Source organism: Trachypithecus francoisi, unplaced genomic scaffold (assembly GCF_009764315.1).
Source record: "Trachypithecus francoisi isolate TF-2019V2 unplaced genomic scaffold, Tfra_2.0 Lachesis_group1, whole genome shotgun sequence".
NCBI lineage: Eukaryota > Metazoa > Chordata > Mammalia > Primates > Cercopithecidae > Trachypithecus > Trachypithecus francoisi.
The window spans coordinates 163,541,868-163,569,436 of NW_022681454.1; the positions used below are offsets into that span (position 1 = coordinate 163,541,868).

The following is a 27,569-nucleotide window of genomic DNA, read 5'->3' on the forward strand; positions in this document are numbered from 1 at the left end:
AAAATTCTAAAATGAGCATATCTTACTTTAATAAAGATTTTAAAAGGTGAGAAAAAAATCATTAAAAAAGTATTTCCCAATATCTTAAAGGGTTGTAGTAGATTCAAATTACATAATTGGTAAGAATGTGTTTTTGTAGATTATGTACTATTATGAAAATACAACGTAGTAAATTTTCCTAAGTCCATGATCTCCCCTCCTTACTTAGAATTAATGGGTCTGAAGCCTTTAGGTATGTTTAGTTTAAGAGTTTTATTTTAAAGGAATTTCTGTGGCATAACATAATGTTTATGGTACTTTTACTAAAAGTCACTTATAACGGTCAAATTATAACAATTTTTGCAATAAGCTCTCATTAAATTTTCCTAAAAGTAGAAAAAGTACACATTATATACCATTTTGAACTTAATTATTTCTTTAAAATCTCAAAATAATTCAGTGTAAAATGTTAGCTTCAAAGACAATTTATGGGAAATTATAAAGCAACTATAAAGTTCTTTATAATAAATCCAAGATAAAAGTAATTTTTTACAGGTTGAAAATTTTTCAAAATGCCTAAGTGGATTATAAATACATTTTGGCCATCTGATGAATTTAGAGGCACTTTAAAAGGTGTCTAGTTGAACTACTACAGATAGGACATGTTTGAGGAAATTTAATTTAATCTGTAAGTCTAATAATACCAGTGTTCATTTCTTCCTGCCAAAACAAGAAATTTATTGGAAAAATCTGTGAGCAGCATGATTAGTTTGATTTCTTTCTTTCTCTTTTTTAAGAGACAGGGTCTTGTTCTGCCACGCGGGCCACAGTGCAGTGGTGTGATCGTAGCTTACTGCAGCCTTGAATTCCTGGGCTCAAGTGATCCTCCCTCCTCAGCCTCCCAAAGTGCTGGGATTATAGGTGTGAGCCACCATGCCCAACCTAGTTTAATTTCTTCATAAAGATTCTTTTATAAGTTGTGCTAATACCTGGAAGGCCTAAAACAGAAAAAAATATTAGAATTAATTAAATTAGGATACTACATTGGAAAACTTTGTAATAACTTTAAAAATCCAAACAAAGAGTATCTGTCTAAGGCTGAGAGAAGGCATTGGAAAGTCAAGTTGAACATCAACTTTATCCGTGCAGGATGCCATCAATGTCTATTAAAATATGAAGACTGAAGTACATTGGATTTCCAGGATTTTTTGTTGTTGTTGTTGTACTAGTGGCCTTTAAGATCATTTTCCATTTTATCCATAACATGAATTATTTTAGATTTTATATAACCTCTTACCTGCATTTTATATAGATTCAACTGCCCAACTCCACTAATAAATTACAACAGAGAGAACTTATGAAAAACACATTTAATGACATGAGAATGCAAGTAAATAAAGAACATGCCAAAAATGTCCCTTTCCAAGGATAAATATAAACTCTTCTCAAGGTTAATGGCACTGTTCAATTTATAGCTCTTCTGTTTTATTTCCACATACACAGCTTATGTTGATTAAAGCTAGATTGCGATTAAGAAAATTATTCTATTTGACCCTTGCTGATACTTTTTTCTTCAGAGAAAGAGACTGACAGCCATCATGAATTTGTACTTCTGGCTCATATTAATTCATTAAAGGAAGGAAAGAAGTTTTCCTCATAACATGACAATTTACCCAGCTCAGTAGGCTGTGATAACATTATTCATGCAGACAATAAATTCTAACTCCAATTTAGTCTCATTTCTATAGAAGTCTAGCAACAAAGTAAAATGGGTCTTTTAATGATAGTTCATGACTGGCCAACAAATACCTGAATTTTAGAAATCCAAACAGATATTAAGTAATATTCTAATTTACAAAGTATACACATGCATTAAAAAAATAGAACTGCTAGCTAGTATTACTCTGAAGAGAATTCTACACTCACCACATCCATCTGTTCTGGAGAAGCTGAAGAGAAGGATGCTCTCAAGTAAGGGCTAGGAGCTGAGCTATCGATGTAGAAAGCATTTCCAGGGAGCATTAATACCTAAGAGAGTTTGTGGAAGATAGGTAATGTACCACTAAAGAAAAACTCAAAGATAATATAGTTCAGCCTAATCTCAGAGTAGGGAAGGATGTTTTAAATTTAAAAGCAGTTAAAGAAATCACAAGAAAAAATACTAATTTATATAAAAATTGTGTATGTCATACAATGAACAAAACTAAACATATAGAAACTGAAAAAATGTTCAGAATAAATATGGCAAATGCTATCTCTTCTCAAACTGTCAGGAATACAGGAAAACTGAGAACACTCAAATTCCAGCTTTAATGTAGAAAGGACAGTTTACTAAAGAAAGATAAATGGTAACAAATACAAACAAATGTTTAACTAGAAAAGTAATTTTTAAGTAATTAAGTTTGAAAGTTACTTTTAAGCTGGGGCCTGAAAGACAAATTAGGTCAGACCAAAAGCAGGGAGCAGTATTTGAGGGCAAAGATACATAGAGTAAAGGCCCTGAGATGGGAAGAAAATTGGTGCAAAGAACTAAAAGGAGGTAAAAGATGTAATGTATAAAATGAAGGAATAAAAGTATTAAGCAAGCGTGTCAAGATGGGGTGGTCGGAACAGCTGCTGTTCTTGATGGCCACACAGGCAGACAGCTCACTGATGGTAAGCTCCATTTCCTCTTCTTCCTGGGCATCCCATGTACCCTATTCCCCAGCCTCTTTCTAGCTGTGTGTGACCATGAGAGCGAATCCTAACCAATGGATGTGAGCAGAAGCCAGGTAAGTGACGTCTAAGGCTGGCTCATACAAATAATCCCGTGTGTGATCTGCCACGCTCTTTCCATTTTGTGGCCATCTTGGAATCTGTGTATTGAAGAATGAAAGGCAACGAGATGTAAGAAACACGGGTCTCTGAATCACTGTTGGAACACAGCAGGCTGCAGGTCACATCTTAGAATTATATGCGAGTCAGAGATAAACTTCTATTGCTTATTAAGTCTTTGAGATTTTCAAGTTTATCTTCTACGATGGTTAGGGTTGACTAGTATAATCATGATCTTCAAAAGCATTGAGTAACTGCTTGTTACACTGTCTGCTAAAACAAGAGGAACTGGGAGTGACACGATCTGGAGTACTCTGGGGAAAAGATTTCAAGGCAGAAGATGGGTTTCTCTGTCCTGGTTAAAAATAAAATGAAAGCCATCATTTCTCCCAGTAGCATGGATAAGTTTTGGGATGCACTAGAAGCAAGGAGCTGAAAGAGAAGGGAGTGGTAATAATCTCTTTGCAAGATAACCAACATCTGGGCTAACGAAGTGGGGATAAAGCTGGAGATTATTTAGTAAAGGTAAAAAAAGAACATGTAGCAGGATATATGGAATAAATGAAGAGGACTCAAGAAGAGCATAGTAAAAACAAAGTCTATATCCTTAGCACCTCACTCAGACATACCTACAGATAAGCACTTACCACATATTTTGAGGATGATGGCATTGACAGAAAAGAATGTAGCAAATTGATTTGTTATACTACAATGTATTATTTGAAATAAGTCAATTAAGTGTTTATCAAGTACCTACTATGTGCTGTGATTAGGGTTAGAACAATTAATAAAGTTTGAGTCCTGCCCTCAAGTAAGATGGTTAAGAGAGGATAATAGCTTTCCCAAGGCGGTGGAGGTAGGACTGAAGTCCAGGCAGTCTGTCTCTAGATCTAACTTCTAGAGCACCTTGTCTCTTAGGCACTAGCATGGCACTTTGCCATCATCAGTCCAATCTGTCCTTTAGTTCTTATGATTCAAGACAAAACTGACTCTAGCAGTAGGTTTCAGTGTGTGTAAAAGACTGACAAACATGCTAATGGCTTTGATTAATGCAGAAGGAATAATTTATCTGGTAAACTGGAAAGCTACACAGAAAAATGTTTAGAATTTTCGGCTTACTTGATGCCCCCAATGAAACCTAAGTAGACTTATAATTTAAATATAAAAAGAGGGGAAAAAAAAGAAACCTAGAATACATTCTACGAGCTAATTTTAAGTGAAAAAAAAATCAGGATACAAACTTTTCCGTATAATTTTAACCATGTAACATAAGTGCACAGCCAAAATACTAAAAGAACAAGCGTTTCAAGAAACTATACTATAAATGGTCACAAAATCTGGGTGGTAAAATCATGGGCTATTTAAAAAATTTTCATTATGTTTTTATACATTTTCCAAATATCCTACCATGAGTATACTTTATCTTCATCATCGGAAAAAAAACCCTTCATTTTAAATACCAGTGGCTCTTACTGAGCACTGAGTATGTGCCACATACTAGTCTAAGGGCTTTACACATATTAACTCATTTAATCATCAGAGCAACCCTATGAGAGAGGGATTCTTACTACCTCTGTTTTACAGACAAAGCACAGAAAGGATAACCTATTCAAGGCCACACATCCCCTAAAGGGTGGTGCTGGGATTCAAACCCAACAAGTGCGACTCCAGAGACCACGCTCAGCCACTATGCTAATCAGTAGCTGAGATGAACAACCGTATTTCCACTAATTTAGACCAGCTGGATAATTATGTAACCCAAAAACCTCTTACGATTTTGATAATGCAATAAAATATCTAATATTAGAACATTATGAGTTGGCTGGTGGGCAACAAGAAGCATCTCTTTCCATTTCTATTCAAGTAAAATATTAAAGAAAAAGTGTAACTTTTCTTTAGGTTTCCCAGCCCTTTGCCTCCCAGTTTTACCCCCATCTTAACGGCTTTTTCTTCAATCAGTTCTTTTACATCATTAATGCCTTTAACTTTAATCCATAAAAACATTCCAGCAGCAGGAACATGCCATTCTGCCAAACCTACAAACAAAAGAAGAGAATAAATGTCTTCCAAAGTAAAGCATTTTGGATGATATCAAAGTGTGTTGTTAAATGGCATAAGTGTAGTAAGTAGAAACTAGTATTCCTAAAAAAGTTCCTTCAATTATAGCATTTTAAAAAATATCATTTTGTGAGCCTTGAAAATTGATGTTCTGGATTTTATTTCAATGAGTTACTGTGGGTGAGGGAGGAAGGGAGAGGTAAGGTGGGCAAGTGATAGCTCACGTGTGCATATTTACAACGCAGTCAGTCTTAGGGTAGTGCAAGAAATCCCACTCACCTCTCCTTCACTTAGAACCATACTTAGACAAACATGGCTATTTCAATTTAGAAGAGGAGTCTTCCATTATTTGTGGATTCTTCCAGCATTACAACAAATCCTATTATTCTTGTAACAGTTTAGATGTCCAGTGGATTAGCGTTTTTATCAGAATGTAATTAATTATGAAAAGAAATACTTAAAATTCAAGAATTCCAGAAGCAGTTGTGGGCTTTATGTTTTATTGAGTATTAGGATACAGAAATCAAAAACAAAGCCTAATGATTTTTGATTTACATTACTATCTTTTTTAAAAAAGAACTTGCTGTTGATCAAAAGTTTTTCTTCAATACTATTATGCAAAGTGGTAAAATAGTGCTCTTGTCAAAAAGATACTAATTCTGTTTTTTTTTTTTTTTTTTGGATGGAGTTTTGCTTCACCCAGGCTGGAGTGCAATGGCATGATCTTGGCTCACTGCCACCTCTGCCTCCTAGGTTCAAGCGATTCTCCTGCCTCAGCCTCCTGAGTGGCTGAGATTAAAGGTGCCCGCCATCATGCCCAGCTAATTTGTATATTTTTAGTAGAGACAGGGTTTTGCCATGTTGGCCAGGCTGGTCTTGAACTCCTGACCTCAGGTGATTCACCCACCTTGGCCTCCCAAAGTGCTGGGATTACAGGCATAAGCCACCACACCTGGCCACTAATTCTGTTTTTACCAAGACTTTGTAGAAAATAAGATAGGACAGAAATAAGGAATTGCTATTTTTGGTTTACTATTATTTATATCAAAGGCATTTTAGTAATATAATTAAAGCCATGTGATTAATTTGACCTTCATAATAGAAAAATGAATCTAAAACATCTTGTAATCAAGTTAGCAATAGATAATACTACAGAGATAAACGAGGTTAATGATTAGAAGGCAAATAACGTGTCAATGAGACATCTGCCTTTGTACAGTTTAGTTAGAGAAGAAGCATGGTTTGACAATTTTACCCTTTGGGGTAAAATTCTGAAATTACTAAAATTTTTGAAAATAGGTATTATTAAGCTTTAAGTAAGTTAGAGGTTGATTTTTAGATCTTTTTTTTTTTTAAATCACAAATTCTTTGCAGCAGACAGGTAAAGTGGATAGGAAGGCCTGTGCCCAGGTTTATCAAATGTTGCTTCTAAGATGATTTATGGCGTAATGTTTCCTTAGCAAGAATACTCCTGGACTGTTTCTTTCCCACCAGGATTGTTCATAATATGCAGTGTTTATCCCCTACTCTTACACTGTTTATCATGAGGACGGATATACGTTCCACTCACCAGTTAACCACTTGTCTGCAGCTGCCAATATTGCATCCTTCTGGTTACTATAGAAATCAGTAACCCTAGAAGAAGAAAACAATGAAATAGATGTGCTCAGTACATTGATTGCAGAAGCAAAAAAGGCTCCAGAGTCCAGGCTATAAGAATTTGTTTTCTATCTTGATTAAAATGTTGAATGCTTGATAGAAGAATGGAGCATATTTGTTTCACTTGTGATAAACTTAACCGCTGTGCTTTTTGCTTCACTGTAGAATAATTACAAAATAAAAATTCAAAAAGACAAGTCCATTTCTATGTAAAATATGGAACCTAGAAGTAGCAGGATCAATCTTTGTGTTTAGTTGTCTAAATACTGGTTCTCATCACTCAGGATAAAAGACAATACTATTGAAATAATGAATCACTGGTCTGGGAATGCAAATAACCCATTCCTCCTTATTTCTAAATGTCCTAGGAGGTACCACGTTTACACAGCTAAAGTAATCCATAACTTGTACCAATATACAGACTATTTAGGGAAATTATGTTCACACTCATCTTTACTTGAGCCAAGTCCCATGTCATGTATCCTTCACAATTAATCATTATTAAATAAAATATTTATGTGTATGAATAGTTTACCCATTAAATCATTTAAGTAAATCCTAACCTGGTGGGAATTCTGGACTACCTTAGGAGTGGGTGGACACTGCTTTCAAACCACACCTTGGATGCTGAGAAGACTTGCTAGGTGAAGAGCTAATAAAATGAATAGACTTTTGACTTATAGTAGACCATTCCTATTGTCTCTCCTTTCCCAGGATACTTAGGAAGGAAGAACAAATCAATACTGTAGGTGATCTGTATTATGTTCACTGGGTTCCTATTTTGTTCATAAATATTTAAAGAAATGATACAATACCTATCTACATGAGCCATGAAACCCTCTTCTCCCCAATCATGTAGAAGCTGTGATATCATGAGCTAAAAGAGATAAAATAAAAAATACCATGTTTCATCCCCTGAAAATATAATTTTTGCCATATATAAAAGCAAATCACTTTTGATTACATGTAAACCACAATAAGATATAACAAGCTGAGCCTAGCTTATATAGTCAGTGATTTAAAACAAATGTCAATTAATAACAATGACAATACTAGTAAAAATAACAAATATTGATACAGTACTTGTTATGTAGCAGGCACTATTGTAAGATACTAATATATTTTACCAAATGTAATCTCCATAAATTTCTATTTTACTAATGAGGCACAAGGGTTAAGTTAACTTTTCTGAGTCCCACAGCCTAAATTCAGTCAGGCTATCCAAGCTCCTGACCCGTGCTGTTAATTGCCACACTATACCGCTTCTCTAAATATAAAAATGTACAGTAGATATGTAAAGTTACATGACATATTTGGAGATTTTCTATTTAAAATAGAAATTCTAGGCTGGGCGCAGTGGCTCACACCTGTAATTCCAGCACTTTGGGAGGCCCAGCTGGGGGGGATCACCAGAGGCCAGGAGTTAGAGACCAGCTTGGCCAACATGGTAAACGTCTGTCTCTACCACAAATACAAAAATTAGCTGGGCATAGTGATGTGTGCCTGTAATCCCAGCTACTTGGGAGGCGGAGGCAGGAGAATCGCTTGAACCTGGGAGGCAGAGGTTGCAGTGAGCCAAGGTCATGCCACTGTACTCCAGCCTGGGTGACAGAGCAAGACTCTGTCTCAAAAAAAAAAAAAAAGTTTAAAATGTTATAAATTGATAGTGAATTTCTGTTGATAACAGATACAAAAATATGTGAACTTCTGTTGATAACACATACAAAAAATACGAAAAACGTCCCCAACTTGGCAAAACATGGGGCCATCTGCACTTTATAGAACATACATCAAACAAGTGTCCTATTCTACACAAACTTTTCTGTTCTATTCATTCTTACAAGGTTGTGTTACAGAGGGATCCAATAATTTCTCAAAGTTTGTAAGGAAATTTACATATTCTCTTAAATTAATTTTACTTTATTTTAATTAAAATGCATTCCAACCAATTTCTTTTTTTTTTTTGAGACGGAGTCTGGCTCTGTCGCCCAGGCTGGAGTGCGGTGGCCGAATCTCAGCTCACTGCAAGCTCCGCCTCCCAGGTTTACGCCATTCTCCTGCCTCCGCCTCCCAAGTAGCTGGGACTACAGGCGCCCGCCTCGTCGCCCGGCTAGTTTTTTGTATTCTTTAGTAGAGACGGGGTTTCACCGTATTAGCCAGGATGGTCTCGATCTCCTGACCTTGTGATCCGCCCGTCTTGGCCTCCCAAAGTGCTGGGATTACAGGCTTGAGCCACCGCGCCCGGCCGCAACCAATTTCTTATAGGAAAGATTAGCGTGTCTGCAAAGAAGGCAAACTATGAGTCACTAAACAGGTTTGGAGTTTTTGTTCTCTACCATCTATTTTTTTAAAAACTTCTGATCTGATTACAAAAAAAAAAACAAAACCTATTTCCTAAATTGTCCTTACCTGGTTGAAAGTGCTGGGGTGCAATGTTGAAACTTGTATGTGTAAAATAACTCTCTCTATTAAGGGTTTTGGACCAGTTAAAAATCCTATTCTCAACCTATGTCAAAAGAGAAAAGGCGCGATATTCCATATTAACAATTATTACATATCACTTTCCTGATTTCATCAGACAGACAATTGTGACCTGGGGACAAAAGGATCTAGATAATTAAAACATTCTAATAAAACTACTTCTTATTTCAAAAATAAATTTAAGTGTACATTTAAAACAAGATTGACTATGTATTTCCAAATGTGCCCTTTCATACCTGATATCAAAAACCTGACTGGTCCCACTACAATGTTAGATAAACAGCCAAGAATCTTTGATTATTGGAGGTGAATAAAGTGAAAAAAAGGCCTATGTTAATATTAATAATGAAACTAATATTTTAAGACAAGCAGACTACAAGCATTTTAAATGAAAAAATTTGTCTAGACTAAAAGATACTGAGGTACTGTCTCTGGCTGTATTAGATCTAGCGTCAAGTTAGAGACACAGGGCCTTACCCAGAGGAAATGATTTTTGAAAATGAGTCAGCTCTGATGACACGTCCATCAACATCCATGGAAAGAAATGTTGGTACCCTGAACTTAAAATGAAAAATAAAAAATACTGTTGATCTGAAAGCTCTGTTAGTCACTGTATGATTATCCTGAATAGAGAGTAGACAGGAGATGGATTTGTATAACAACAGTACAAATATTCTCTTACCTTTATTTCAACCCTTTAACATGGAATAACAAACAAAGATGCATGTTCTTTTATTAGCATCTGCTTGTCTTCATGGCTTTTCTGCCAAAAACACACACAAGGGCTTATTATTTGCTTCAGATGCCATTATTATGAACTTAGGGAAACTTCAAACAGGCCCTCTTTACCCCAGAGGCTGAAATCCAGGATTAACAGACTTACAGGAGGGACTCAAGAAACACTGGTTTGAACAAGACTATAATGAAGATGGCCAGCAGCACTCAAGGGTATTCAGAGAGAAAGCTGATCCTTAACGATCGACAGAAGGAAAAATGATGCGAATGAAGATGAGAAATTAGTCAATATGAAAGACTGACTTCAACATTTACTTTAAAAGTAGTTACAAATGAGAAAGGAAATTTGCTGGCATGCTGATGGTGGGAGGCAGGAGGCAAAAGTGATGTTTTAGGAAACCCTGTAGAGAAATAAAGAGTTCTTATCTCTTCCCAGTATATTTAAGGGGCAAGCCGAATCCAAGTGTATGTTCTCTGCAGCCCTGAGAGCAAAGAAAGTGTTGGCTTTTGAAGAATCAGGCTTTGGTCTTACTATTATTATCATCTATCAGAAAAAAATCATCATGAAAGGTAGCACACATACATAATAGTGTGAGAATCAATCTAAATGCCCATTACTCTGCAGTAAGATCCACGACATAAATGACAGGGTGGCAAATGTGTGGTGTGCTGCCTGTGATGACTCCTCTTGTGTCCATGGGAGACATTGCTAATGGAGCACAGCCCTCTTTCTCCTTCAGCTTGAGCATGGCTTCCTAACCCTTCTCATACATCGTTCTAATTGGCCACTACCAAGACACAGAAGTCGACAGCCAAAGATGAAACTCAGTTCACATCCCTGGGTGATGTTTGAGGAGCTGTGAACTTGGATGTGGAGTTCAAGATGTCCATCAGCCCTGATCTACTGTTTGCCCCAGTGCCTGGTACAGAAAGCCAGCTACTGTTTTGAAGGTAAGTAATTTCTGGAAAGAGCAGTAATAACAAAAAAGAAAGGTACTAATTCCATAATAAAACTGGGAGACTGAAAAGTAAACTAGTAGCAAATTAGTCATAGTTGATTTACTTTCTATGTAAAAGTGGATTAGTTCTGACTCCGCAGTCAACCTAATATCCAACACAGTGCAGTAACTTACAACAACTTATCTTCTAATAGTGAAATAAGTTCACATCATCACTTACCTTGTTAAACTGGAGAAAATAGTAAGGATCATCTTCTATTATGAGGAAATCATATTTTCTTGCAAGCTAAAAAAGGTTGAGGTAATTGTTTATTTCTTAAAGCAATCTATTTCTTAAAAGTTATCTAAAATTAAATTCACTTGGAATTGTAATTCTTTGTACTCATTCAAAAAACTACTGTGTGTCTATTGTCTTAGACAATGAGGATAAAAAGATGAACAAGGCATTAAAGGCTCTTATTCTCATGGAAGTTAGATTCCAGGGGAAAAGACAGCATATACATAAGCCTGTGGATCATGAGCAGAATAAATATTAGATGAGTGGTTTTATTTACTTTCTTTTTTTGAGATGGAGTCTCGCTCTGTCGCCCAGGCTGGAGTGCAGTGGCGTGATCTTGGCTCACTGCAACCTCTGCCTCCTGGGCTCAAGCAATTCTCCTGCCTCAGCTTCCCGAGTAGCTAGGATTACAGGCATGCACCACCACACCCAGCTAATTTTTATATTTTTTGCTAGAGATGGGGTTTCACCATGTTGGCCAGGCTAGTCTCGAACTCCTGACCTCAAATGATCCACCTGCTTCAGCCTCCCAAAGTGCTGGGATTACAGGAGTGAGCCACTGTGCCCAGCTAGATGGGTGGTTTTAAAGTGCTGGGCAGAGCATTACAACAGGTGAGGGAAGAGAGTGACAGGGTGGCTGTTTCAGGTTCAATCACTGGGAAGGCCTTCTGGACCAGGTAACATCAGAGCTTAAAATGACAGGAAGGAGTCAGCTGTGCAAATATCAGAAGAATAAGAATCTAGACTGAGGGATGAATGAGGGCAAAGGTGGCAGGATACGCAAAATGCTTGACATGTTTAAGGGTTAAAAAGGATAGTGTGGCTGCCCCAAGTGCAGCAAGAAGAATGATAAGAGAGAAGGCTTGAGAATAGACTGACCATGTTACCTAGATCTGCAGGGCAGATAAAAGAATTTGGGCTTTATTTTAACTGCAAGGAGAAACCACTGGAGCCCGGACCCTGGCTTTATACTGACATTTCTGCAGGGATGGATGTGGCTGGCTGCTGTGTGAAGAGTGTGACTGGTTAGAGGGCAGGGTGAAATGCAGCTGGTGCAGTGAAGAAGGCATTGAAGGAGTCCAGTGAGGGCAGGCAGGGGCTCAGAAGATGGGGACAGTGATGACAACAGAGAAAAATGGATGGACTTGGATAAGCTCAGTGGTACAGTCCACAGGAGGAACTAGATGTGGGGAATGGGGGGCAGAGGAGGGAAAGACAGGAATAAAGGGTAACCATTCATAGTTGCGCTCTTTATGGAGACGGAGAATGTGAGAGGCTGGAGGTCAGAGGTTTGGGGTGGGGCAGTGGAAAATCAGGAGTTCTATTTTGGGCATGTTAAGTGTGAAATGATTATTAGATATCTCTGTGGAGATATCAGTAGAAAGTTGGATACAGAAGGCTGGGGCTCAGGGAAGAGGTAGGGGCCAGACAATGTGGCAGTCATTGTGTATGTAATGGAATAGAGAGCCACAAAACCGGACAAGGCTGCCTGGGGGGTATGTAAACAAAGAAGACAACTCAGGACAGAGCCCGGGAAGTACAAACATAAGAACATGACGGTGTATGTGGTGTGTGTACATATATACATGTGTATATATGTGTATGTATACATGTGTATATGTGTGTGTGTATACGTGTGTGTATATATGTGTAAATATGTGTGTATATATATGTGTATATAGATATACTTACATGTATTATATATATATATATTAGATGTGTATATGTGTGTGTGTGTGTATATATGTGTGTGTGTGTATATATATATATATTTAGAGTTGGAGTCTTGCTATGTTGTCCAGGTCGGTCTCGAACTCCTGGGCTGAAGCAATCCTCCCACCTAGCCTTCCAAAGTGCTGGGATTAGAGGTGTAAGTCACTGCACCCAACCTGAGACAATATTTTGAACCTAAATTTTCTTTTTTTTTGAGATGGAGTCTCGCTCTGTCACCCAGGCTGGAGTGCAGTGGCACGATCTCGGTTCACTGCAAGCTCCACCTCCCAGGTTCATGCCATTCTCCTGCCTCAGCCTCCCAAGTAGCTGGGACTACAGGTGCCCGCCACCATGGCAGGCCAATTTTTTGTATTTTTAGTAGAGACGGGGTTTCACTGTGTTAGCCAGTATGGTTCTCCTGACCTTGTGATCCACCTGCCTCGGCCTCCCAAAGTACTGGGATTACAGACGTGAGCCACTGCGCCCGGCCTGAACCTAAAATTTTCTAAGTAAAAGGAACAGGCTGAAATCTTTCCTATGATTCCACTGGATGTGACTAAATTCTATAGAGTTTAACAAGGGTTTGGTATTTATTTTAAAAAGCTATTTGTAGTAAAAGGTTGGGGGCACAGTCAGGTACATAAAAGAGACTTTCTAAAAGGCACATTTCTCTTATTTTTCAAAGATTTCTGTGGAGCTTAACATATGTTTGATACTTAAAAAAATGTTTGGCCGGGCGCGGTGGCTCAAGCCTGTAATCCCAGCACTTTGGGAGGCCGAGACGGGCGGATCACGAGGTCAGGAGATCGAGACCATCCTGGCTAATACGGTGAAACCCCGTCTCTACTAAAAAATACAAAAAAAAAAAAACTAGCCGGGCGACGAGGCGGGCGCCTGTAGTCCCAGCTACTCGGGAGGCTGAGACAGGAGAATGGCGTGAACCCAGGAGGCGGAGCTTGCAGTGAGCTGAGATCGGGCCACTGCACTCCAGCCTGGGCGGCAGAGCCAGACTCCATCTCAAAAAAAAAAAAAAAAAAAAAAAAAAAAAAATGTTTATAGTGAAAAGCTAGGCATCATAGGTATCTCAAAGAGATTTCATAAAAGGGGAGCATGCCTCTTATTTTTAAAGAATTCTTGGTAACCTAAGATGACAAGGAGTAGGAAGCAGAACAGGCACGTTAACAACACAGAAAAAACGGAAATCAAACTTGGGGTAAAATATTAAATAATCTCATAAAATTTAACATCAGGCCAAGGATGCTATTTCTTTTGTATTAAAACATCAATTATGGGGAAAGAAAAATCTCATAACTAAGGAAAGATGCAGAAATTTATTGTGTCTAAATTTATTAGGACCCTGAGCATATATGATTTCCTTTTATTAAAAATTATATCCCTTGAAAGCAAAAGGCTAATAAGAAAGAGAGCTTGCATAGTACTCTTCTAAAAAGTCACAAAGAAACAGGAACATAACTGCTTTAACCCATTCTACAATACCTCATAGATTTCCTTTTTGCGTTCACTTGTTAATGAGTTTCCAGTAGGGTTGTTGCCACTTGGAACAGTATAAAGAAATTTGGGGGTGTTTTTCTGGGGATTCTTTGAATCTTCTGGTTTCCATCTGGAAAGTATGTCTCTTAGGGAATCTGGAACAATCCCATGTTCATCACTGGCAACATTAATAATGTTGCAGCCTAGTGGGTGCAGCTGTTGAGCACAAAAGAAAGCCTGAGTCAGTCATGATTACAAAATGTAAGTGCTATTTTTCTTTCCTTCTAACCAAGAACTTGCTCATTCATACCCATAAAAATATATAAACCTGCATGCAGCTCTCAGCTCCTGAGGGTTGAGGTTATACACTTTTTTTTTTTTTGAGATGGAGTCTTGCTCTACCGCCCAGGCTAGAACGCAATGGTGCGATCTTGGCTCACGGCAACCTCCGACTCCCTGGTTCAAGAGATTCTCCTGCTTCAGCCTCCTGAGTAGCTGGGACTACAGGCCCATGCCACCACACCCAGGTAATTTTTTGTATTTTTAGTAAAGACGGAGTTTCACCATGTTAGCCAGGATGCTCTGGATCTCCTGAACTGGTGATCCACCCTCCTCGGCCTCCCAAAGTTCTGAGATTACAGGTGGTGGTGGGACAATGAATGGGATGAGGAGATCACCAAGCAGTACGGTAGAATTTCCATATTTTACCAATTGCTAAGGCTGTACTGGCATGTACTGGCATTGCTTACAGACTTAGCTTTATACAAATTTGTGGAATCTCATTCATGGTTGAGCATTAAAATAAAAAAAGGAACTTAAGAAATAATAATTGAATGAGGTTCTAAAAAAATTGCAAATGAAAAGCAAACACTCTTTTAGCAGTCAAAGGTAGAATTATGCATAAAAAAGAACAATTCAGATCCTCCTTATGACAAATTTAAAAGGCCTTAATCTTATAACGCACATCTACCATGAATAAAGCAAATCAATACTGCGCCATACAATAAACGCATACTGCTTATTAGCATACTTCCTCAAAGTTTGGCATACAGCTTCTGTTTTTCTGTTTGGGTATGTGAAAACATCTGTGTATATGCGCGCTTTGTAGGTAGACGCTGGTTTTACATTCACAGGCATTATGTAATCTTAAATCTTAGGAGTTTAGGAAAGTAAATTGTGAGTATCCAATCATTAAGAAAAAGTAATTATTTTATTTTAGTTTTTTTATTGTGGTAAAATTGTTGCCATTTTAAGCCTTTTTTTTTTTTTTTTTTAAGCGACAAATTTTTTTTTAAGTGACAAGGTCTCACTTTGTTGCCTGGGCTGAAGTGCAGTGGTGCAATTATGGCTCCCTGTAATACCATGCTCTTGGGCTCAAGTGATCCTTCCACCTCTGCTTTCTGCCTGGCTAATTAAACAAACAAAAAAACTCTGTAGACACGTTCTTCGCTATGTTGCCCAGTATGGTCTCGAACTCCTGACCTCAAGTAATCCTTCAGCCTCGGCTTCCCAAAGTGCTGGGATTACAGGCGTGAGCCACCTTGTCTAGTTCATTTTAACTATTTTTAGGAGTACAATTCAGTGGCATTAATTACATTCACAATATGTGCATCCATCACCTCTATTTCCAAAACTTTTTCTTCACCCCAAATAGAGACTCTGTACCTATTAATCAATAACTCTCCATTCTCTACTCTTCCCAGCCACTGGTAACCACCCATTTACTTTCTATCTCTATTAATTTGTCTATTCTAGATGTTTCATATAAATGGAATAATACAATATTTGTCCTTTTGTGTTTGGCTTCTTAAAGTTAAAATGCTTTCAAGGTTCATCCATATTGTAACATGTAACAGATCTGTGTTCCTTCTTATGGCTGAATAATACTCCATTGTATGTATATAACACATTTTATTTATCCATTCATCCACTGATGGACACTTGAGTTGCTTCTACCTTTTGGCTATTGTAAATAATATTGCAATGAACATTTGTATACAAGTATCTGTTTGAGTCCCAGTTTTCAATTCTTTCTGGGTATATACCCATGAGTGGAACTGTGGGTCACACAGTAATTCTATTTTAATTTTCTGAGGAACTGACAAACTTTCCCACGGTGGCCATACCATTTTACATTTCCACCAGCAATGAATGAACCCAGTTTCTTCACATATTCACTATTTTTTTTTAAAATAATAGTCATCCTGGTATGTGTGAGGTAGTATCTCACAGTAGTTTTGATTTGCATTTCTCTACCTAAAAATATTTTTTCCGCAAGCCTGAGTCTTGCCAAATAATCAGACTGTAGGTACAGCTGTCACACATTGCAGAGTACTAACCACTACACGATCATGGAACTTGCAGCTTTCATATGTTGATTTATGTTGCTTTGCATTTCTCTAATCACTAATGATGCTGAGCATCTTTATATGTGCTTATTGGTCTTTTGCACATGTTCTTCAGACTAATGTCTATTTAAGTCCTTTGTCCATTTTTAAATTGGGTTGTTTATCTTTCTGTTGTTGAGTTGTAGGAGTTCTTTATATGTTCTGGATATTAAAGCTTTATCAGATATATTATTATAAATATTTTCTCCCATTGTATAGACTCTTTTTTCACTTTTTTCATAATGTCCTTTGATACACAACCATGTTTAAATCTTCAAGTCCAATTTATCTATTTTTGTGGTGGTGGTTGTTGTTCATATTTTTGGTCATATCTAAAAAATCCACCAAATCTAAGGTCATAAAAATTTGGCCTTATTTTTCTCCTAAGTGTCGGTAGTTTTAGCGCTTATATTTATGTCTTTGATCCATTTTGAATTAAATTTTCATATGGTGTGAGGTAAGGGTCCAAGTTCTTTCATATGCATGTGGAAATCCAGTTGTCCCAGCACCACAGTTGAAGAGACTACCCTTTCCCCCACTGAATGATCTTGGCACCCTTACTGAAATCAACTGGATTTGTGGGTTTATTTCTGGACGCTCAGTTCTATTCTATTGGTCTATATGATTGTCTTTATGCCAGTACCACATTGTTTGATTACTGTAGCTTTGCAGTTTTGAAATTGGGAAGTGAGGGTCTTCCAAATTTGTTCTTTTTCAAGATTATTTTGGCTATTTAGGTCCTTTAAACTCACATCAATTTAAGGATTGGCTTTTCTATTTCTGCAAAAAAGGCTGTTGGCATATCGATAGGGATTGTATTGAATCTGTAAATTGCTTAGGGTAGTATTAATATCTTAACAATAGTAAGTCTTACATTCTATGAACAGTGGAAGTCTTTCCATTTATTTGAGTTTTGCTTAATTTCTTTCAGCAAAATTTTTCAGTTTTTAATGTACAAGTCTTCCACCTCCTTTGTTAGATTCATTCCTAGGTATTTTATTCTTTTGGATGCTATTACAAATGGAATTGTTTTATAATATTTATATGTTGATTTTCATAAAAATAATATAAAATTAAAAAAAATAAGAGAATCCATGAAGTTGGAATCAACAGAGCATAAAGGTCATCTCAATTCCCCTACTCTAAGCTAGAATTATGTTTGCTGTATTTGTGTTAGGTGGCAGTCAAAAGTAACTGAGCACCTACAGTGATGGGCAATGTTATAACCTCTTATGAAGTCCGGTAAGGCCAACAGTTAGCATGTTCTTATATAGAGCTGAAATTGTTTCCCTGTGGTTCCAGTTCTATTAACCTAAGGTCATGTACAAATAAATCTAATTCTTTTGTTACATGACTAACTTCTATGCATTTGAGGACAGTTTTCATGCCTCTCTTGAGTCTTTTCTTTCTGGGGAAAATAGCTCCAGTTCCTACAACATTCATCATATGGTATGGTTTCCAATTCCCTATTTACTCTGACTATCTTTCTCTGAATATGCTCCAGTTGTGGACATTTCTTTCTTAAAGTAGACTGCCCCAAACAAACCTAATTCTCAGCAATGTGCTCTGACCAGTGCAGAGCAGAGTCAGATCATCAGCTTCCTCATTCTGTATATCACAGTTCCACGGATCTAACTTTGGAGTGGAAAGTCCTAATTATACCATGTTAGTACACTAAACTGACATATAACATGGTTGTACTTATGCATATGGTAATAAGATAGTAATAAAAATAAATTTTTGTAATTTAAGTTACATTTAAAGTGAAATATTAAGAGAATTGGACATGATTTTGAATAACCTAATTTTAATGCCTATACACTTGGATTTTTAAAAAGAAATGTATAAAGAAGAGGGTACATTTAACATATTTTGTATATATCATTTAAGATTATCCTGCTTATGGATAAAAGATGCTACTTCATTTTTCTGTGTATAGATTATTCTCAAGTTAATAAGATATTGACTTTATTATTATAAAGTTATTATAAAACTTTTATTATAAGTTTTCTTCTTATTTACTACAACAGAGTTGCCTTTTGTAAAAATGTATACTCACACTTTGAAGAGTTCCTGAATAAGCAGGTTCATCTAGGAGGACATTATCTCCAGGGTTAATGATCATTTCAAACACCTAACAAAAGAAGCATAGGTTAGCTTGTCAGTCAGCATAGGTTAGTACTGTTTCCATGCTCAGAAGCCCATTTTTTAGTTTGAGCTCACATGATTCTAGAGTAAGAATTAGCAAATTGTTTATAAAGGGCCAAACAGTAAACATTTTGAGGATCATAGTATTTCTGTTGCAACTACTCTGCAGCTATAGTGAAAAAGCAGCCATAGACAATATATAAATGAATGGGTGTGACTGCATTCCAGTAAAACTTTATTTACAAAATTTGATGAAGGGCTGGATTTGGCTCTCAAACCATAGTTTGCCAACTCCTGTTCCAGAGTAAGGTGAACAGAGGTTTGGCTCCTAACATTCATTTATTCCTTTCATTGCTTCTTTGAAAATCTATTAAATGTTTACTATAAGCCAGGCCTGTGTAAAGTGTCAGAGATAAAATAGCAAGCAAAATGACATGGTTCTTACTCTCATGGAGCTACTGGTCCACTGGGAAAGCTAGACACCAATTAAATAACTACCCAATAAATGTGCAATTAAAAACAGTGGTAAGTGATATTAAGTACAGATGCACAATGACATAAGAGCTCATTGTAGGAAGACCTAGGCATTGAGGGAACTCAGGGAAGGCATCCTCGAGAAAGTGATGAGTTGGTGTAGGGGGTGACAATAGTTACATTTGAAAAGCCAAAATAATTATGTGTCTTGAGGCAGAAGGTAGAGAAAAGAGTGGTGTGAGATCAGACAGAAGTGGGCAGAGACCAACCATGTAGGCATTTGAGCCAAGGGATGGAAGTAAGGATTTTAAGAAGAGAGTGGGGAGGGAGAGTCGCATGATCAGATACTCATCTTGAAAAGATCAATCTGGCTGCAGTATGAAAGAATAAAAGAAGGGTGAGAATACATGTGGAAAGTTTGGAAAGTTTTTAGGATTGTTTGGGAAGTTACTGCCACAGTCCTGGAAAACAGATAAGGGTCATCTTAAATTAGAGTGGTGACAGTGGAATTGTAGAGAAGAACTGAGAGGTATTAGGAAATGAAAAGTAATGGAACATGATTACGGACAATAGGGAAATGAGGAAGAGGAGGTGTCAAGAATGATGCCTAGGTATTTGGTTATGGAACTAGATAGATGGTGGGGGTGGTGCTATTCACTGAAACGCAAAACCAAAAAGCCATCCATATCTGAGTGAGAGAATGATTTGTTTTAGTGTGAGATGCCTTTGAAACATCCTGTGATGATGTCAGATGGATAGATGGACAAATGGATTTGGAAGGAGCTTGGAAGTTACTGGCATATGGTTGATCATGTGAATGTAAATGGAGATACCCAGGAAAAGTACATAGACTAAGGAGAGATGTTCAAGGACGGAGCTACAGGGAACTCCAATAAATAATGGCTGGGTAGAGGAGGACACTGCAAGGAAGGCAGGGCAAGTGGGCTGGAGGAGAACCACACAACATGCTACTGAGAGAGCTGGAGGACGACAGTGTTTCCAAAAGGGCGGGGGAGACTTCCAGTTCCAAAATGGTGGTGTAGAAGCAAGTTGGCTTCATTCCCTCCCACAAAACCACTAACAAATATACAGTGCTAAAATTTTCACCAGAAACAACCCAGAATTCAAATATGAGGATGAGTCAGTTCCTAGGACTATAGAGAAGTGAAAAAACTCTGAGCAGATGGTAAGAAAAACATACTTCTGCATCTAGGATACTCCTCCTCCCAATTCTGCCTGGCACCAAGCACATGGAAAATCTCCCCCTAACTCATGGCTTCTACACTAGAAAAAGGGAGATTGAGGTGGCCAAGAGTTTCCCCACCATCTTTGGTTCCCTGGCAGGAGTCCTGTCCTTGCCTTAACCCTCGGGAAGCATCATGATTGACTGGAGCAAAAAACATCTCTGAGGAAAGGCAGAGACAAAATGGGGAGGCAGTTTCCAAGCCCTGGAAACTCTGCACTGTAACTCAGCAAAAAGGGCATGCCAAATCAGAGTGATTGTTTAGCAGCACCACACTGCAGGAGAAATGCTCCAGAGGTTCCTGGGTATAATTATTTTGCTAGCCATCTCATGCCAATGGAATAAATCCTTTGGGACCTCCCTGATTTGGGACAGGCTATTCTCGAATTATGTACTAAACCTGGGCTTAAGGTGCTACCTACGAAGATGCCAACAAGGAAGCAGTGACCCAGCAACAGAGATTTACTAAGCAAATGTATCCAATAAAAAGCAAAGCAAGCCAGACAAAACAAACAAAAAACTAGAATAAATAACTAATCCTTCAATGCAAAAAACAGATGTATACCTACAAGAAACAATAGCAAACAGGAAACCATGACCTCCCCAAAATGACAGAGCATCAATCCGGTGACTGATCCTAACAAGACAGCAATTTGTAAGCTCTTTGACCAAAAATTCAAAATAGCAGTTTTAAGAAAACTCAGGGCCGGCGTGGTGGCGCACACCTGTAATCCCAGGACTTTGGGAGGCCAAGGCGGGTGGATCACGAGGTTAAGAGATCAAGACCATCCTGGCTAACACGGTGAAACCCCGTCTCTACTAAAAATACAAAAAATTAGCTGGGCATAGTGGCGGGTACCTGTAGTTCCAGCTACTCGGGGGGCTGAGGCAGGAGAATGGTGTGAACCTGGCAAGCAGCACTTGCAGTGAGCCGACATCACACCACTGCACTCCAGCCTGGGCGACAGAGCGAGACTCCGTCTCAAAAAAAAAAAAAAAAAAAAACAGAAAAGAAAACTCAGTGATCTTCAAGATAAGTCAGAACAGCAATTCAGAAATTTATCAGAGACATTTAACAAAGAGATTGAAATAATAAAAATAAAACGCCCCAGAAATTTTGGAACTGAGAAATACTGAACTCAGAATTGTTGAACTGAGGAACTCATTAGAGGCTCTCAAAATCAAAACGGACCCAGCAGAAGGAAGAATCAGTAAGCTTGAAGATTGGCTATGTGAAAATACAGTCGGGGAAAAAAGAAAAAAGAACATAGAATGCCTACAAAATATAGAAAATTACCCCAAAAGACTAAATCTAAGAATCATTGGTCTGCAAGAGGAAGGCGAGCAAAAGCAAGGAGTACAAAGCTTATTTAGAGAAATAATAACAGAAAAAGTTTCTTTTTTTTTTTTTTTTTTTTTTTTTTTGAGACGGAGTCTCGCTCTGTCACCCAGGCTGGAGTGCAGTGGCCAGATCTCAGCTCACTGCAAGCTCCGCCTCCCGGGTTCACGCCATTCTCCTGCCTCAGCCTCCCGAGTAGCTGGGACTACAGGCGCCGCCACCTCGCCCGGCTAGTTTTTTGTATTTTTAGTAGAGACGGGGTTTCACCGTGTTAGCCAGGATGGTTTCGATCTCCTGACCTCGTGATCCGCCCGTCTCGGCCTCCCAAAGTGCTGGGATTACAGGCTTGAGCCACCGCGCTCGGCCAGAAAAAGTTTCTAAAACTTGAGACAGATAAATATCCAGGCCACAAAAGAAGGTCTGAGAACATCAAACAGATTCAATCCAAATAAAACTACCTCAAAGCATGTAAGAATCAAACTCTCAAAGGCTAAGGACAAACAGAAGATATGAAAAGCAACAAGACAAAAGAAGAAAATAATATACATATGAGCTCTAATTTGTCTCGCAACAGACGTCTCAATGGAAACCGTACAGGCCAGGAAGAAGAGATATGGCATTTTCAATGTGCCCAAAGAAAAAAGCTGCTGTCTAAGAACATTGGTTTATTTTAATTGATTGATTGATTGAGATGGGGCCTCGCTATGTTAACCAGGCTGGTCTTGACCTCCTGGCCTCAAGCAATTTTCCCATCTCAGCCTCCCAAAGTACTGGGATTACAGGTGTGAGCTACCATTCCCGGCCCATCCAAGAATATTGTACACTTGATCTTAGCCAGAAGGCTGAGAAGCAATCATCCAAGAATACTGTATCCAGCAAAATTATCCTTCAAATATGATGGAGAGATAAAGTCTTTCTCAGACAAACTAAAGCTGAGAGAATTTACCATTACCAGATCGTATGAAAAATGCTAAAGGGAATTCTTCAACTTGAAATAAAAAAGTACTAATGTGCAAAAGAAAACTTTTCAAGGTAAAAATCCCACTGGTAAAATTAAGTATGTGGACAAACCCAGAATACTCTATGATTGTAATTGTGGTGTGTGATCCACTCATAATTCTCATATGAAGCCCAAACGACAAATCGATCAAAAACATTAATAGCTACAGCAACCTGTTAAGATACGTAATACGTAAATTGAGATATCTCAAAGTCAAAATGTGCGGGGAATGGGGTTAAAGAATAGAGGATTTTTTGTGTGTGTTTTTTGCATTTGTTTGCTTCTCCAACATAAGATAAGTTGATCCAAGATAAGTTGTTACCTCTTTAAAATAACTTTTTATATCAATAATTTTTTTTTGTAAGCCTCATGGTAACCACAGTACAAAAACTTACAATTGATTCACTAAAAATAAAGAGCAACAAATTTCATAATAGTACCAGAGAAAATCACTTAACCACAAAGGAAGATAGTAAGAAAGGAAGAAAAGAAGAGAGGAGTCTCAAAACAACCAGAACACAAGCAGCAAAATGCCAGTAGTAAGTCCTAACGTATCAATAATAACACTGAATGTAAATGGTCTCCATTCTCCAATGAAAAGGCATAGAGTGGCTGAGTGGATAAAGAAACAAGACCCAATCATATGCAGCCTACAAGAAACCTACCTCACCTATAAAGACACACAGTCTGAAAGTGAGGAGGTGGAAAAACATATTCCGTGGAATTGGAAACCTAAAAAGAGTAGATGTAGCTACACTTACGTAAAATAGACTACAAATCTAAGATTGTAAAAAGAAACAAAGAAGGTCACTATATAATGATAAAGGGGTCAATTCGGCAAGATAATATAACAATTATAAATATATATGCACCCAACACCATACCTCCCAAGTATACAAAGCAAGTATTAATAAATATAAAGGGAGAGACAGAATGCAATACAATAATAGTAGGAGACTTTAACACTTCACTCTCAGTAATAAACAGATTATCCAGACAGAAAATCAACATAAAGAAACAGTGAGGTAAAACTACACACTAGATCTAACAGACCTAATAGACATTTACAAAAATATTCAATCAACTGCTGCAGCATATACATTCTTCTCATCAGCACAATGAAGAGTCTGCAGAACAGACCATACCTCAGGCTATAAAACAAGTTTGAACAACAACAACAAAAAATCTTATCAAATATCTTTTCTGACCACAATAATAAAACTAGAAATCAATAACAAGAGGAACTTTATAAAATATGCAAACACATGAAAATTAAACAACGTGCTCCTGAATGGGTCAATGAAAAATTAAGCAGGAAATTAAAAGTTTTACTAAGAAAAATGAAAATGGAAATGCAATATACTAAAATTTGTGGAATACAGCAAAAGCAGTAGTAAGAGGAAAGTTTATAGCAATAAATGCCTGTATCAAGAAAGTAGAAAGACTTCAAATTAACAACCTAATAATGCACTTCAAGGAACTAGAACAACCTACAGGATAGGAGAAAATATTTGCAAACCACCCATCTGACAAGGGATTAACAACTCAATAGCAAAACCCCCAAATAATCCCATTAAAAAATGGGCAAAAGATCTTAACAGACATTTCTAAAAGAAGACATAAAAATGCCCAAAAGGCATTTAAAAAGTTCAATATTACTAATGCAATCAGAAATGCAAATCAAAACCACAATGAGATATTACCTCATCACAGTCAAAATGGCTAGCTTCAAAAAGACAAGTAATAACAGATGCTGATGAGGGTAGAGAAAGGGGAACCCTTGTACACTTTGATGGGAATGTAAATTGGTACAGCCACTATGGAGAACAGTACAGAGGTTCCTCAAAAAACTGAAAATAGAACTACCATATAATCCTGCAATCCCACTGCTGAGTATATATCCAAAACAAAAATATCAATATATCAAAGCAGTATCTGCACCTCCATGTTTATTATGGCACTTACTCACAATAGCCAAAATATGGAACCAACCTAAGTGTCCATCAGTTGATGAATGGATAAGGAAAATGTGGTATACACACAATGGAATATTATTCAACCATAAAAAAGGAATAAAATCCTGTCATTTGCAGCAACGTGGATAGAACTGGAGGTCATTATGTTAAGTGAAATAAGCCAAGTACAGAAACACAAATATTTTATGTTCTTCCTCATCTGTGCGAGCTAAAACAGTGGATCTCATAAGGATAGAGAGTAGATTGGTGGTTACCAGAGGATGGAAAGGACATGGGGGAGATAGGGTGAAAGAAAAAATAAATATAAATGTACTTAATACCACTGAACTGTATACTTAAAAATGGCAAGGATAGCAAATTTTATATATATATTTTATGGCAATAGAAAAAATTAAAAATTAATTTTAAAAAATAAAATGGATAGGGAGATCAACAGTGTTAAAGGATATTTCTAGGTCAAGTAATAGAAGGTTTGACAAATCTTTGGAAATTATGTGGATAATATGATTTCGACTACAATCACTCGAGCCAGGCAATAGATTTTTCCAGCCTAAATCAAAGGGGTCTATTATGACTAAATCATACATAAGTCACAGAGTAATTGCTTCTTAACATGTGATGTTTCACAATCCCCAGTTTGAGTCCTTTTTCCTATCATTTTATCAACCCACATCTCACCACAAACAGTAGGGCCATTATCAATTGAGATAGAAGACTTGACTTTTGTTTCCCAATTGGCCTGTGGGAAAGTTTACCTTTTCCTTATGAGCTTTTGGCACCTTATGACAAACAGTATCCTCCTCTGAAAAGTTTCTAATTGACTTAAGCTTTACAAGACATCCTAGGACCAAAGGAATCACTTGGGTGGCATGCACATATTAACAGATCAAAGGAAAACCTAATTAGCGTTGAACAACATGGATTTGAACTGCACAGGTTCACTTATATGCACAGTTTCTTTTGCCTCTGCCTCCCCTGAGACAGCAAGACCAACCCCTCCTCTTCCTCCTTCTCCTCAGCCTAATCAACATGAAGATGAGGATGAAGACCTATATGATGATCCACTTCCACTTAATGGTAAATATATTTTCTCTTGCTCGTGACTTTCTTAATACCATTTTATTTTCTCTAGTTTACTTTATTGTAAAAATATAGTATATAATACATATAAAATACAAAGTATGTGGTAACTGACTATATTATCAGTAAGGCTTCTGGTCAAGAGTAGGCTATTAGTAGTTATGCTTTAGAGGAGTCAAAAGTTATATGCAGATTTTCAACTGCATGGAGCCATTGCCCTTAAATCCCTGTGTTGTTCAATGGTCAACTGTAAATATATTTTCCACATCAGTTAGGGGACATACAAATTTCAAATATATTAAATTAGAAGGGAAGGCTGTTTATCATCTGGGAGCATTGTTTAAAAGATGAGAGAGAAACACAGGAGCCTAAAATAACATGAATCCTGGAGAACAACGTGGAAGAAATATTAAACCAGATACATATTAGTGCCCCTGTAATAAGCATGTCTGTAAGTAGTAAGTTACTGACGTATTTAGCCATCTGTGCTGTCTTCCTTCTTTGTATAACTGGTGCTGTGATGGATAAAGAAGAAACTGTCTTGAGCAACTTTCTGGAAGAAAAAGTCCATAGCACCCTTTCTTGAGGAAAGAATTTCATTGAAAAATACTCATATCATTTTATACAACCACAAATGTTTCTCTTCAAGCAAAGACTCAAACACTAGCTAATTCTTTTACTTTTCCTAATTATATACAAAAAGGGTAAGTTTTTTTTAATTTTTAAAAACTTTAAAAAATGTTTTCACTACTGTAACTCATTATTTCATAACAATAATTTAATTAAAATTCATTAAAGCAAACCAGATTACAGTTTTCATATTTCCATGAAAAAGAAAATACTCTGGTTTCAGATAAAGATAAATGGGAGTCAGAGATTAATCTAGATCTGAGAATGAATATAGAGAATCTTATTCATGGAAAACAAAGGAGAAAATATACCAGCACTTTGGGAGGCCAAGGTGGGCAGATTGCTTGAGCCCACAAGATCAAGACCAGCCTGTCTAACATGGCAAAATAATATAAAAATTAGCTAGGCATATTGGTGTGCACCTGCAGTCCCAGCTACTTGGGAGGCTAAGGTGGAAGAATTGTTGGAGCCCAGGGACGTTGAGACTACAGTGAGCCGTGATTGCGCCACCGCACTCCAGTCTGCATGACAGGGTGAGACCCTGTCTCAAAAAAACAAAACAAAACAAAACAAAAAAAACCAAAAAGAGAAAAGAAAAGAAAATAACAGATTAAACTGAGGACCACAGATGTGGTCTCTTTATTGTGGCAACTAACCAGTGGTGTTTACATCTGTGGAGTTCCTGGAACCCAGAAGGGAAGAAGATGGACTAACTAATGCCACGAGGAGAGGGAGAGAGAGAACCAATCCATGTAAGAAGTCAGAGATACAGACATATAAATAGATCTAGAGAAATGCACCCAAGGGGGGACAAGATACAAGCAGTGGCAAGCACAGAGATTCCATAGACAGATATGCAAAGGAATATAAATATTTTTATCTCAGGAATATGAAGGTATGCCCTCTAAAAAATTTAAAAATCATATTGAAATTTCCTAACTATAGGCAGAAATCAAATGTAACTTGAATTTTTGAGCCAGATGAAATTAAGCAGTGTTCACTAAGCTGTTGGTAAGAGTTGAGTACTCCCTTAGTGGGAATCCTGCTTTAATGGTTAGTAGGTCTGGATAATTGACCACATGCTCTGTATTTAATATTTAACAGATTAGTCTAGCGAATGATGTTA

At 37.4% G+C, this 27,569-nt stretch overlaps 1 protein-coding gene across 4 annotated transcripts in view; it reads right to left on the minus strand.

Annotated features, from left to right (window-relative positions):
• Positions 1–233: 233 nt before the first annotated feature.
• AADAT (aminoadipate aminotransferase) overlaps positions 234–27,569 on the minus strand; it is a 30,775-nt gene continuing 3,439 nt past the window's right edge. For 2 of the 4 annotated variants that reach the window (XM_033215691.1, XM_033215690.1), the window contains exons 5-14: positions 18,613–18,687; positions 14,173–14,382; positions 10,906–10,971; positions 9,469–9,551; positions 8,920–9,016; positions 7,326–7,387; positions 6,422–6,486; positions 4,723–4,829; positions 1,906–2,007; positions 645–977 (exon numbers count right to left, since the gene is read on the minus strand). In XM_033215691.1, coding sequence (XP_033071582.1) covers positions 936–977; positions 1,906–2,007; positions 4,723–4,829; positions 6,422–6,486; positions 7,326–7,387; positions 8,920–9,016; positions 9,469–9,551; positions 10,906–10,971; positions 14,173–14,382; positions 18,613–18,687 — 909 coding nt within the window. In that variant the 3' untranslated portion in view covers positions 645–935. Of the gene's footprint in view, positions 978–1,905; positions 2,008–4,722; positions 4,830–6,421; positions 6,487–7,325; positions 7,388–8,919; positions 9,017–9,468; positions 9,552–10,905; positions 10,972–14,172; positions 14,383–18,612; positions 18,688–27,569 lie in introns of all 4 variants that reach the window. The other 2 variants (XM_033215692.1, XM_033215689.1) reach the window with 2 other exon arrangements.